The sequence below is a fragment of the Myxocyprinus asiaticus genome, chromosome 37, assembly GCF_019703515.2.
Source record: "Myxocyprinus asiaticus isolate MX2 ecotype Aquarium Trade chromosome 37, UBuf_Myxa_2, whole genome shotgun sequence".
NCBI lineage: Eukaryota > Metazoa > Chordata > Actinopteri > Cypriniformes > Catostomidae > Myxocyprinus > Myxocyprinus asiaticus.
This window is the reverse complement of record NC_059380.1, coordinates 23,649,550-23,663,414: the sequence shown is the minus strand read 5'-3', so window position 1 is coordinate 23,663,414 and position 13,865 is coordinate 23,649,550. Positions and strand designations below refer to the sequence as shown.

The window sequence follows — 13,865 nt, the reverse complement described above, 5'->3', positions numbered from 1 at the left end:
CTTATAATTTTATAAAATCCCTTACATTAATTCTTCTGTTAAAACTTGTGTATTATTTGAGCTGGAAAGTTGTTTAAATCGTTATTTTTTGGTTGTTTTATGGTTTGTTGACATTACATCGTCATGGCAATGAAGTTGTAAAATTGGCTATAACTTTACACAGAAAAGGTTAGAAAGCAATTTTATCATACTTAAATCATGTTTGCATGCATATTGTTTATGTCTTGTGGCTATACTTTTGAAATAGTGAGTATTTTATCTTTTACGGAATGGCCCCATACTCATCCATTGTAAATGCCTCATTGTAAACCAGATTTTTGCTTTTTTTAAAGAAAAGGAGGGGCAAGTCAAAATTTTATTTTTGTGGTAATCAACATTATGCTACAAATGCTGTCGACTGCGCTTAACTTGAGTTGAACAGAGAATAATCCTTTAAGTCCTTTTCAAGGTTACTAAGACTAGGCTAAGTTGTAAGAATGTTAAGACATTTTTGCCGGTTATAGAAATGCTGCTGCAAGAAAAAAGTATTTAATGGGATAAAAGGCATTAGAGTAAATGAAAAAATAAATAAATAAATAAATGATATATATATATATATATATATATATATATATATATATATATATATATATATATATATATATATATATATATATATTATTGTTAATAATATTAACAAACTGGACCACCTTAAAAGTAAGGGAATTACAACAGAAAAATATTAAAAATATTTTAATACAAAAATATTGCTGATTTTAATAGTTGTTGTTAATTATCATTTAAAATTATGATAATCATCAATCAATTATTATCTCAACAAGTACAGCCCTTTCGAAAATTTTATCATCCACTGTAGCCTTGGAGTGCTGAAAAGAGTGGGGCTCAAAAATAGTTGTCATTTGGCATTCACTTTTAAAGAAATGTTTATTAGAAATTACATTTGGAATGACCTAAAGCATGGCGATAATGACGGTAATACCTTAAAAGTGCCCTCCGAAGTCATCATTTGGGCCGTTTGGTACGAAGGGTAACTCTGCTAATGAACTACATTTCCCATATTTCGAAACTACATTACCCATGATCCCCCGCGCATTCATTTGTCGGATTGTGCTGGTGAAAAATACTGTTCCAGTGATCGGGATTCAGTAACATTCAATCCATCCACTTAAATTATATGTGAAATTTGGTAAGACAAAATATTTTAAGATAAATATTTTAAGATATTTTTTTTGTTGTTGTTTGTTTGGTTGTTTTTTTGTTTTTTGTTTTTTTCAAAAGGCGGAAATATTATAAATATTGAGTTAAAGGAAGCTATCTGGCTAATGAGTTCATCATATCTGCTTTATAAATTATCAGACTGTTTCAAATCATCGTAAAACACTCATAAAGACATTAAATATGTGTTTCATGATTAAATGCTTCTGTTTAGCATGTCAGATCACAGATTCAGTGATACTGGTACGGATGCATGGTCTTAATACAAATACTAGTTATACTACATTAATCTGTTGTAATTAATAAACATTCTTGGATGCGTTAATTGCAATAAATTAGTGGATGCTTTATTTATACATTTAAATTCTGATCTGTTTTTAAAAATCGATGGCTGTTATTTTGTTGATCGTCTTTCTCTTCATAGACACTGAACTTGTCAAATCAGCTGACATGTGAAGGAAAACCTTCGTATTTTTATTTCTGTTATGACTGTGATATTTTATCTACGAAATTTGAGCTGTTTTCACAGTTTTTGCAGTAACTGTTTTTTTTTGTTTGTTTTTTTTTTTTGTTTTTTCAGTGCAAAACAGTGTTCAGTTGTAGACATTTTACTCCGAAAGTAGTGAACATCATTGCATTGTAGAATAAAATGAGATTTATGTCCAGTTAGGTTGCCTTTCTGTTTACAAAATTGTATTTCCCCAGACAATCTGTCTCTTTATTACATGATTGACTGGAATACTTGATTCTGATTGGTCAGTCATGACATTGTGTGGTCAGATATTTTTGCACAATGACCATTAATCTTTAGAATTGACTGTTGTCCCGGTCAACCAATTTTCTGCATAGCTGTGCTAGTTAGATGTCTCTCCTATCACACTGCCCCCTCATTCTTCTCACATAATAATAAAATGTCAATTTTAATCAATATTTCATGTCCATTTATTATTATTATTATTATTATTATTATTATTATTATTATTTGCTATGTAGACATGTATCAAGTGGAATAGTTTACTGTCAGTCTGTCATTAGTGCAAAAAATAAATAAATAAATAAGAAGAACCTTTCAGGGGGATACAAGACCCCTCTACTTCTGACTGGGTTTAGTTTTTCAATTATGGCCTGCTGTCTGTACATTATCCATTATTCTGTTATTTGCTCAATTTAAAATCACAGTGCTTTGACATTTTGATTCTAAAGAAATTGTGTGAATGAATGCTTAATTATCTTCTTCAGGACATTCATCATTTACTGTGTTAAGTGCTATTTTGTTGTTATTTTACAGAACTGATTCTCTGACGAGGTGAGGATTTATTCATAAACTTGGAAGTTTGTGTACGTGTATGGAAAATGTGACAGTTTGGCACATCAGGAGATTAACACCAATAATGGAGAGAGAATAACCGGACACATCTAATGGAATAGAGCGGTCTGAACTCTCTAAAAAGCAGGTGAGCGATCAGTTACAGATCACAATAATCAGAAGGTTTTATTTAGAAATATTTATTTCTGGCAGATATTAAAAAATACATTGCTTAATGTATCAAAAATATACTGCTTAAAAAAAAATGTATCTTTATTTTTTTGGTGGGGTCAGAGAACATGTTGGCAGGGCTGTGATGATGCGTTTCTGCCTCATTTAGCAGCATAAATCTTTCAAACTTGTTTTATTTTATTTTATTTTATTTTATTTTATTTATTTTTTTACTTATTAAGTTTACATTTATAACATTGTACTTTGTATTATATTACCCTGGAATTAGTTTTCAAAAATGAGTTACCACAGATGTGGTGAGGTTTCTAATACACTTGCTGAGAGAGTGACAGTAAATTTGCCATCTTCTCTCTTCTGACTGTCGCAATCCATCACTCTCTTTTTTTTTTTTTTTTTGGAAAAGTTGTGGAAGTCAGTAGTGGCAAATATATTTGCCGTGGTCTCCCATTTGCTCCCATTTCCCTATTGAAGTTTAACCTGCAGTCATTTACTTCCGTGTTCCATTCTTTACAGTTCATCCCTGCTGTCAATATCAAAGACCTCTATTATTATACTACCACCTCAACAAATCAATCAGAATTTGCTTATATTTCCAACATTGTATTGTATGATACACAAAATGGCACCTCTCAGAAAAGTATGAGAGGATCTGATGATGATAGACTATCCATTGATTTTGAATCCATTGAGAACCTAATTACGCTATATATACCACTGTATTCTAACATATGAGCTGTTATGTTTTATTTGTGTTTATCCAGCAGTCATGGAAACCAAGGAAAATGGTTCAGTGGACACCATAAGGTAAGTGTATAAGGTATCAACTGGGTATTGATACTATGGTTATTTTACAGGGTACATAGAGGGCAAAAAATGTGTGTCCATGTTAGTTCATGTTGGCAATGTTCAGTCAACTTTGTCCAACATGAAATAAACCAGTAGCTAAAGAAGCTCAAAGATGAAACCATAAAGGAATTGTTTCTGATGGCCTTCCTCCTCTCTAGATCCAGTAAGTCTGGAAACAGAGCTTTCCTTCCCAACCGAATTGTTTAGCCGAATATTTAAATCCTCAATTTGTCCATCAAGACACAGTGACTATGTTTACACAAGCAGTGTTTGGAATTGACAACTGTACATGACAAACAATATCTGTATTGCTTTGAGTAATGCCTGTAACCATACTGACAGATAACAATATAAACTTTCAAGACTTTGTATTGCATCTTTTAGGATTTAATTTTCAGTCAGCTCCTGTTGCTTTCATTTTCTCACATATGTAGCCAAAACTCTTCGGTTGCATCAAATTCGATTTTAGTCCATTTTGCTCCATCCCACAAAACACCTAAAAGGCGTTTTGTCTCGTGCACAGACTGCACAATACCCCGATATTCTACCATTTCTCAAACCCGAGAGAGGTTGACAACCCTAACATTAGTGACTGACAGCAAAGAATAACCCACAAAGTATGTACCACATGTCATATGTATGTCAATAATTGGACAGACAACTAGTAGTCGACTGTGGTTACATTCGTACAGCACACATCATTTATATTAATGCAATTCATAGATGCTTTTATTCAAAGCAGCTTAAAAGTCCATTAAAGTTTGCATGGTAATTGAACCCATGACCTTATGTCAACCTACCAGTTGAACTACAGGAACACACATATGCATTAAACTGGAACGCTCTTAATTTGATCATTTTGCTTGTAGAATGCAGTTGTTGGTCTCTTTCATAAGTGAATTGTTTACAGAATGTATTTAGCACTTTAAATAGGACTGACAGCTGTATTCTGCTGTTGTGTAAACATAACCCATGTCGAATCTTTAGATTTTGTGTCCTGAGCCTCAGAACCTATGCTCTGGCCCTTCTGTCAGAGTGGAAGTGCTGTCTTTAGGGCCAGTGGGATGTTTGGATGCACTTTCGGTTACTACACATGAGAGCAGAGCCATGGCAACAGGACTGTAAAACCATTTCTGCGTGGCATTTCCTGCCAAGGATTTCAGCATTGATTTTATTTAAAATTTTCATCTACCATCAGCTGTAGTATTGCTGAATATCTTTACCAAACTGAAAGGACTTCCCGTGCCTGATGCCTCATTTTATTATGTGTCTTTAAGTGCGGTGTACTAAGATTAAAACAATGAAGTATTTGATACAGTCTGTTGTGTACATACAGTGCGTGTTGTCCAAAACTCTCACAAGATTAACTTTTTTTGCTACCCATGTTAGGATACAGATAGGGTCAGGGGTATGTTTAGGGGCAGGGTCAACAATGTAATTACAAATGTAATAACATGGAGAACTCTTGTAAGTACCATGTAACAACACTTATTATAAACAATATGTATGTTGTATCAAATGCTTATTTGTAATGTGGAAGTGCATAGTAGTTAAAAGGATTGTTCACCCAAAAATGAAAATTCTGTCAACATTTACTCACCCTCATGTCGCTTCAAACCTGTATGACTTTCTTTCTTCTGTAGAACACAAAAGAAGATATTTTTAAGAATGTTTCAACTGTTTTTGTCCATTCAATAAAAGTCAATATGGTCCAAAACATCATTGGACCCCGTTGACTTGAATTGTTTTGGACAAAAAATAAATAAATCTCTCTCTGAGACATTTTTCAAAATAGCTTCTTTTGTGTTCCACAGAAGAAAAAAAGTCATACAGGTTTGCAGCGACATGAGGGTGAGTAAATGATGACAGAATATTCCATTTTGGGTGAACTATCCCTTTAAAACACCTAATATAAAATGGGTTCCAGTGCCCTTATCAGCTGTAATGACCAAAGCAAAGATTTGTCATATATTCAGCACAAACATTTTCAGAGAACAAAGTGACATCTCACGTTTTAAGGATGATTATATGGGCATATTTGGTTAAATGATACTAATGCATTGATGAAACATCTTTCTCTCTCTGATAGTTCTGTGGAGAATGGGCAGCTTACAGATCCATCCCACTGGGCCGTAACGGATGTGGTCAATTATTTTAAAGCTACAGGGTTTGAGGAGCAAGCCAACGCTTTCCAGGATCAGGTGGGGCTCGGAAGAGTGCTGGCAGAAATCCACAGCCATGTTTTTCTATGCTGATGTGCATTTAACCCTTTTTTTTTATTATTCAGGTCTTACTGGTCTGTACCATCCCCCCTCTTCATTTTAATTAAGGGAAAATATGCATAAATACAACATACAGCATAAATGCATGAGTACAACCCCTAACCCCTTTATAAGAGCCTCAAATGCATTTTATCATTTTGTTAAGCTGTACGATTAATTATTTTAATCCAGCTTCTACTATACAAGATACTATAAAGTTCCAGTACTCGGGAGACTACCATTCAAAATCATTCAAGCACACAAGCTCACACGTGAGACGAAAGTGTCATAGAAGCGACAACAAATGATGTGGTTGCTTTAGAAAATTTGCTTTTCATTTCTCATTATCTGTTAGGTTCAGGCATTGGTTTAGGGTATGGGTGTCTGTTTTTATGTAACTCCCATTTTATTTTAGATCACTATTGGTTACGTTTAGGTTAAAGTCTTAGGTTAGGGAGGTATGTTTTACTCTTTAAAACCTCCATCTAATATTCATCTTAAAACCTTGTCTGATTAGGACACCATTTTCATGGCTTTTGGCGCCCCTGCTGGGAAACTGCAGCCAAACGTGTAATTAAGCACGTAATTATAGAACTGTTGTATTAAATTAATATCATACTTGCAGTCATGCTGTCGTCCTGAATATTAGCCCAGCCGTGAATGCCTGCAACCTTAAGCCATGCTGATATTCAGTACACCACTCTTACTTGTGTGATATATATATTGCATATTTTCACCCAAAAATGAAAGTTAATATATATATATATATTATTATTATTATTATTATTATTATTAATTAATTTTTTTTTTTATTTTTTTTTTCATGGGACACAAAACGAGCTTGCTAAGCAGAATGTCCATGTTGCTCCATCCCTGGTCACCATTCATTTTTCATTGTATAAATGTTCCATGGAATAAAGAAAGTCATACAGTCTTGGAATAGGGATGTACACAGTTAGTCGACATTCGGTAAAATGAAAATTCTCTCATCATTTACTCACCCTCATGCCATGCCAGATGTATCTAACTTTCTTTCTTCAGTAGAACACATCTGAAGAAAAATAGAAAAATATCTTAGCTCAGTAGGTCCTTAAAATGCAAGTGCATGGTGCTCCGACCTTTGAAGCTCCAGACGACTCCAGTGGATAAATTAATGTCTTCTAAAGTGATATGATTGCTTTTGGTGCAAAAATTATAAATATTTAAGTTATTTTTGACTATAAAGCATCGCTTCCATTCAGCTGCAGTATGTGCGTTCACGAGAGGGCGGAGTTCACATGGTCCTCGTGTGACGTATTCGCATTGGCATGTTACGGACGTAATCTCACACTTTTCTCTTGGTTGAGACATCCAGGATAAGCACACAAATGCACCATTGAGTAAACAAACAGATCAAATACAGATCTAAACCAAAACCAATGAAGCTTCTGTACAGTGTTCCTACTTCTCAGTTGTAAACAGCGCTGCTCTTCCGGGTGTGTCGCACGTGCATCAGTTCTCGCATGAACATGCCAACGCGATTACATCACACGCACATACCTCTACTGACCGGTAGTGAGGATTTAGAGTTATAGAGTACTTAAATATTGATCTTTTTCACACCAAAAAATATCTTCTTCTTGTCTTCTTTTTAGAAGACATTAATTTAACTGCTGGAGTCATATGGATGACGTTTATGCTGACTATCTGTTCTTTGTGGAGCTTCAAAGGTCTGATCACCATCCACTTGCATTTTAAGGACTTACTGAGCTGAGATATTTTCTATTTTTCTACTGTGTTCTGCTGAAGAAAGAAAGTCATACACACCTGGGTAAATTATTAAATCATGAGAGAATTTTTATTCCTTCAAATTTAAATACCAAAATCACTATTAGGTTATTATACTCGTGCAAAAGAGGACTTCAACCCAATCCGAGCCTGACGGTACGCGACAAACCTTCGGGATTTTGGGCCAGGTTCGGGTCAGTTTTTCAAGTTTAGGGCGAGTTGGGGGCTGTTCACAAATGTTTTGTGTACGTCTGTGCTGTTTTATCTAAAGAAGCACTGGTTGGACGTCTTTGATCGTTGTGGCGCATCCCACAATTTTTTTCAGCATCTCATGCAGGGTCGCTGCATTTTTTTGATTCGACTGAAATTTTTATGAACTCATCTCAACACAACTGCATTGTGTTTCATTAGTTGTGCTGCGTCTAGCTGTTTTAGCACAGATATCACAAAGATTCAACGTTCTGAAGAAGTTCAGGTTGCAAAGAGGACTTCATGTTATACATGATTCCAGATTGTTTATCACCTAGAAAAGTTTCAGCGCTTGATACGGTTGGTAAGCCAAAGTTTTTTCAGTTTTTCTCTGGTGTGCAGAAAATAATTCCATAAAATAAATTTAAAAATCAAAGCATCCTGAAGAGGCTAATAAACCGCAGCAATTCCACCTTTAAAAAAATCTAGAGTTCTGGCAAACTAGCCGCAAACATGCCACAAATTCGCCGCAAATTTGCCACTCGTTATTTTCATATGCAAATGAGCTTGTGATTTGCCGCTAATGATTGCCAGAAGTATGCTGCCCTTCACTGGTAATGATGAACCTGCAGCAAACCTTTGGCAACAATGGACAAATTGCCGCAAGTTTGCCGCACAGCTCATTTGCATGTGAAAATGATTAGTGGTGAGTTTGCGGCAAATTTGCAATGAACTCCTGATTTTTGCAAGGGCATGCACATGACAGTACTAGTGTTCGCAGCATCATGGGCATTTGAACCTCCTGGGGCAGAGCACATATCAGGTTTAGCATTTAAATTATGTATTTTCTGTTGGTTAAGAATACTATGTTGCAGTCAGTGACAGTTTGATCATTTTTGTTTGACTTCAATTTGAGTGTTTTTATCATTTAAAGATCTATGAATTGTGCTATTTAAGATTATAGCTCACTGTGCACTTTATTACCTGCTATTTTAAGTAGTGTTTGACGTATATCTATTGCAATAAACGTTTATTCCCGATAACCATTATAACCATTCGTGAACCCTCGCGGGTTAACCAAATTTTAAAACGGTTACCGTGCACATCCCTAGTTTGGAAAGGCATGAGGGTGAGTAACTGAAGACAGAATTTTCATTTTTGAGTGAACTATCCTTTTAAAATAGCTTCCTATGTCTTTTTCTGATGCACTCAAACATAAACATGTGCCCCCTACAGGAAATCGATGGCAAATCCCTTTTATTAATGACTCGTAATGACGTTCTGACCGGACTGTCAATAAAACTGGGTCCTGCACTGAAGATATACGAGTATCACGTGAAGCCTCTCCAAACCCAACACTTAAAAAGTAACGTGTCATAGCTGCTGCAGCCGCATGGGCGCATGGAAGACAATCACAGCAGTGGACCGCAGGGTAACTGCAGACACAACTAATACATCTTATGCATCTTAATACATAAAAAAATTACGACTCCATGGTGAATTTATTGCTTTTAAAGTCTCATTCTGCTGTACAGTCACATTTACTGTTTGTCTTATGGATGTTTTCTGACCCTTAACATTGTCTTTATTGTTCAGATTTGGTTAAAGAAAAAACATTGACCTTCACTTTGTGCATTTGTACATTCATCATTATTGCTTTTAAGATGAAATGCTTGGTTTAATAATGTGATGTGTAATGTAAAATGAAAATGGCTTGAACTGAAATTGAAACACGATTTTTTGAAGATGTTTCTGTGTTACGCATGAAGTACTTTTAAGCAGAACTGAGAGGTAAATTGCTGCCGCAATGGTGCTTTAATTGGAATCTTGGTGTTCATTTTTTCCTTTTATGTTTTTCCCTGTTCTTAATTCATAAAAATGTGTTGGAATAAAGTAACAGCACAAATGTCTGAAAATTGTGTATTTGCTGTGTTTCACAGCTGTAATCGCGGAACACATTAGAGGTTTAATTGCGGCAGTCCTTTCAGAATGACTGAGCTCTGTTCTGCTATTCGTTCTGTTTATTTATTTAATTCTGTAACTAACAATGTGATTTCTGAGGAATTGTCATTGATAGACAGTACAACACTGTAATTGTACAGCAGTTTGTGAAACAGCGTCCTTTAAAAAGGTTGAAGTGTGTAAAACATGACTTGAGTGTGGCTTGCAATAAATGGTGCTTTTTCAGAGTGCTGAAATAAATCTACTGTCTGATCCTCATTGCAATGACATTGGTTCCCACTGCAAAACAGTTTTATAAATAATGTAGATTTTTGACATGTAAGGGGAAGATTGGATTTCCCTTTTTACCATAGATGACATTAACCCACACCAGCGCATTTATTGAACGGCTGTGCTCTTCTAAATTCATCTGAACATCAACATACGGTATGTGAAATTTATTCCGGTGGAATAATTTTGAGGTTATGTTGCTTAAACTTTGTTTGTTATAAATGTTGCATATCCCCCTTTAACAAGGGGAATTAATTTATATTTGTGTAGGGAAAAGGTAAAGTTAGATCTCAATTTATAGTCTATTCCTCATAAGGCATCCCTTTACACAGGATTTAGTATAAGCGACACTTAAGTTTAGGTTATGATTTTAAGTTTACCTTTCTGATATATGAATGTTATTTGATTTGTCTCTCAAAATGTAATTAATGTAAAATTGTTAATGCATCATTTTTCATATATAATATTAGATTTAATATTTTACATTTTTGTCATGTGTATTTTGTTGATTCATGTCTTTTATTTTGAAATGTTTAGTTCCTGTTTCCCTTGTCATGTGATTTCTGTTTTCCCTCCATGTTCATGTGTCATGTTTTCATTGGTTTATTGTTTAATTATCTTGTTATCAGTTCTGTTTGTTCATTGGTTTATGTTCCCCCATGTCCATGTATTTAAGCCTCATGTTTTCCATTGTGTCTTGGTCAAGTATTGAATGTGAATCAGCCAACATCGTTATAGAATACTTGACCGAACCATGAACCCAGCAGTTCGGCTTCTGCGCCTATGTCAGGGGAATCATACCCTGGAGGACTATGTGGAAGACTTTTGCGATCTGGCCATCCAGGTGGACTTTAATGAGGTTGCACTCAAAGACTGTTTCCGGTTTGGACTGAGTGAGCCAATCTCCATTCTGATGCCAGGCGGTCAGAGTACCCTTACCCTCGCTCAGTATATCGACCTCGCCCTGCAGATCATTGGTTCCACGTTCACTGTGGGGGGAGGCGGATGCCGAGCCAGAGGTCCACGACATGGCCGCCGCCGAGCCAGAGTTCCACGACATGGCCGCCGCCAAGCCAGAGTTCCACGTCATGGCCGCCAATCCAGAGTTCCTAGTCATGGTCGCTGAGCTAGCACCATCTTTTGCTCCATGCCACGTCACAGCAACGCCTCAGCCTGCTCCATGCCACGTCACAGCCACATCTGAGCAGTTGGACCTGGAGATGGTTCCCACCCTTATACCCACCCTTCGTTCTCCTGAGCAGGCAAGGGGAACTTTCGGCCCTCCGACCCCGCCTGGACCCTCCGTGCCCTGGACTTCGCCTTGGCCTGTCAGTCCCTCGACATTGCCTCAGCTCTGCATTCCCTCGGCTCCACTGCAGTCCTTCAGCCTGTCGGCTTTGCCGGGGTCTCTCGTCCCTCCGGCTCCTCCTTGGTCTGTTGGTCACCTGGCTCCGCTTTGGCTCTCCGATCCTCTGGCTGTGCCTCGTCCCTCCGATCTGTCAGCTCCACCAGGGACCTCCTTCCCTATGGCTCCACCTTGGTCTTCCAATCCCCCAGCTCCGCCTTGCTCCTCCGAGCCTCTAGCACCGCCTTGGTCCTCCCTGCCATTGGCTCCACCTTGGCCTTTCGAGTCTTCGGCTACTCTTCGGGCACCAAGTTCCATGGCTCTGCCCCTTGAGCCTCTCACGGCTCCGCCTTCCATGGCTCCGCCCCTTGAGCCTCTCATGGCTCCACCCTCCACGGACTCTGCCACGCCCCACACCTCAAGACACACACACCCCCCCCCTGCTCCCGACAACTCTTTGAATTTATGTCATGTTTTACGTGTTTTGTTTATGTGTTGGGGTGTCAGGAGCCACCCCTTAGTGGGGGGGATATGTCATGTGTATTTTGTTGATTCATGTCTTTTATTTTGAAATGTTTAGTTCCTGTTTCCCTTGTCATGTGATTCTGTTTTCCCTCCATGTTCATGTGTCATGTTTTCATTGGTTTATTGTTTAATTACCTTGTTATCAGTTCTGTTTGTTCATTGGTTTATGTTCCCCCATGTCCATGTATTTAAGCCTCATGTTTTCCATTGTGTCTTGGTCAAGTATTGAATGTGAATCAGCCAACATCGTTACAATTTTAAAGTATTATTAAAAATTAAATCAGATAAATTTGATACATTCTGTAAAAATCAGATGAGAACTTTTTACACCAGGAGGCTTATGGTGACCCCTTTTCATAATTTTCAGTTTTGTGCTAGAAATTAGCAAATGTTTTCATTTATTCAGGGAAAAAAATGGATACAATAATAAATCCTGTACTTCTAAATGTTACACTTTATCAGTCATTGCACATTGTTCTCAATGGAGCATTCTAGACAGCATTTGTGGCATAATATTGATTTCCACAAAAAAATTATTTCGACTCGTCCCTCCTTTTCTTTAAAAAAGCAGAGATCGAGGTTACAGTGAGGCACTTACAATGGAGTCAATGGGACCAATCTGTAAACGTTAAAGGGAAAGTTCACCCCAAAATGAAAATTCTGTCATTTTTTACTCACCCCTTTGATGTTATAACCCAAATGGTTTTCTTTCTTTGTCTTAACACAAAAGGAGAAATTGTGAAAACATTTTGTACTCAGTGATGTCATACAATGGCAGTTGGTGACCAGCTTCAAACTTCAAAAGCACGCAAAATTATAATTCAGAAGTGTAATAATTTATTCCATCAGATTCATGGTTGTTATGAAAGCATTTGTTAAGGTTTGATGAGAAACAAACCAAAATCTTATGTATCATTTAGTGAAACTGTTGACCGACCGTTGCTCTCCTCTGCATGTTTATGAGACTGAACGAGAGCAGTATCTGTTGCGAGACGGGGCGTTCAAGCGAAAACTCTTTTGCTTATTTAACCCTCTGGGGTCTGAGGGTGTTTTTGGGACCTGGAGATGTTTTGACATGCCTTGACATTTGTGCTTTTTTCAGTTGCTTAAAAACATCTTAATGGAAAAAGTCTGATAACACTGTATTCAGCACAAACTGGGCTACAATAATATGTGAACAACATGTATGTACATGTTTGTATTTTTGAGAAAATAATGTTTATGCGTGGTTTCTTTGAAAAAAAATTTTAAGTCACTAAAATAAGGCCATATAACACATACTAAACATTTGTTCACAGGACTTTTGAGAACTGGATCTTGTAGCCTAGAGTTTTTGCTACAAAATGATGTGAAAACCATCCTGATCACTCATTCATACAAAACAATATAGTCATTTAACTTTTGTAAGACACTTTTAGTGTTAGAAAGGCCATATGCGAGGAGGCATGAATGATCATGAATATTGATATGACTGACACCTGAGGAGACAAAGACCCCTCCCCTGGGAACAGAATAAAATGTAATATCTGATATAGGGCATATATACAATATATAAAAAAAAAAATTAAGGATTCTTTGATGAATAGAAAGTTCAAAATAACAGCATTTATCTGAAATAGAAAGCTTTTGTAACATTATAAATGTCTTTACTGTCACTTTTGATCAATATATTGCATCCTTGCTGAATAAAAGTATTAATTTCTTTAAAAAAAATAAAAATAAAAATTATTACTGACCCCAAACTTTTGAATGGTTTTGTATAATGTTACAAAAGCTTTCTATTTCAGATAAATGCTGTTATTTTGAACTTTCTATTCATCAAAGAATCCTGAAAAAAATTGTACACAACTGTTTTCAACATTGATAATAAAAATAAATGTTTTTTGAGCAGCAAATCATCATATTAGAATGATTTCTGAAGGATCATGTGACACAGAAGACTGGAGTAATGATGCTGAAAATTCAGCTTTAAAATATATTATATATA

General features: G+C 36.4%; 1 protein-coding gene across 2 annotated transcripts; it reads left to right on the top strand.

Annotated features, from left to right (window-relative positions):
* Positions 1–1,078: 1,078 nt before the first annotated feature.
* LOC127428262 (sterile alpha motif domain-containing protein 13-like) lies at positions 1,079–10,124 on the top strand. 2 transcript variants are annotated; one of them, XM_051676494.1, is made up of 5 exons: positions 1,079–1,186; positions 2,504–2,669; positions 3,478–3,517; positions 5,649–5,760; positions 9,013–10,124. In XM_051676494.1, the coding sequence occupies exons 3-5, from the start codon at positions 3,480–3,482 to the stop codon at positions 9,154–9,156; spliced, it is 294 nt and encodes a 97-aa protein (XP_051532454.1). In that variant the 5' UTR covers positions 1,079–1,186; positions 2,504–2,669; positions 3,478–3,479; the 3' UTR covers positions 9,157–10,124. The 2 variants fall into 2 exon arrangements, with proteins under 2 accessions (XP_051532454.1, XP_051532452.1); XM_051676492.1 differs by having other exon boundaries at positions 3,475–3,517; positions 9,013–10,121.
* The last annotated feature ends 3,741 nt before the right edge of the window (positions 10,125–13,865 follow it).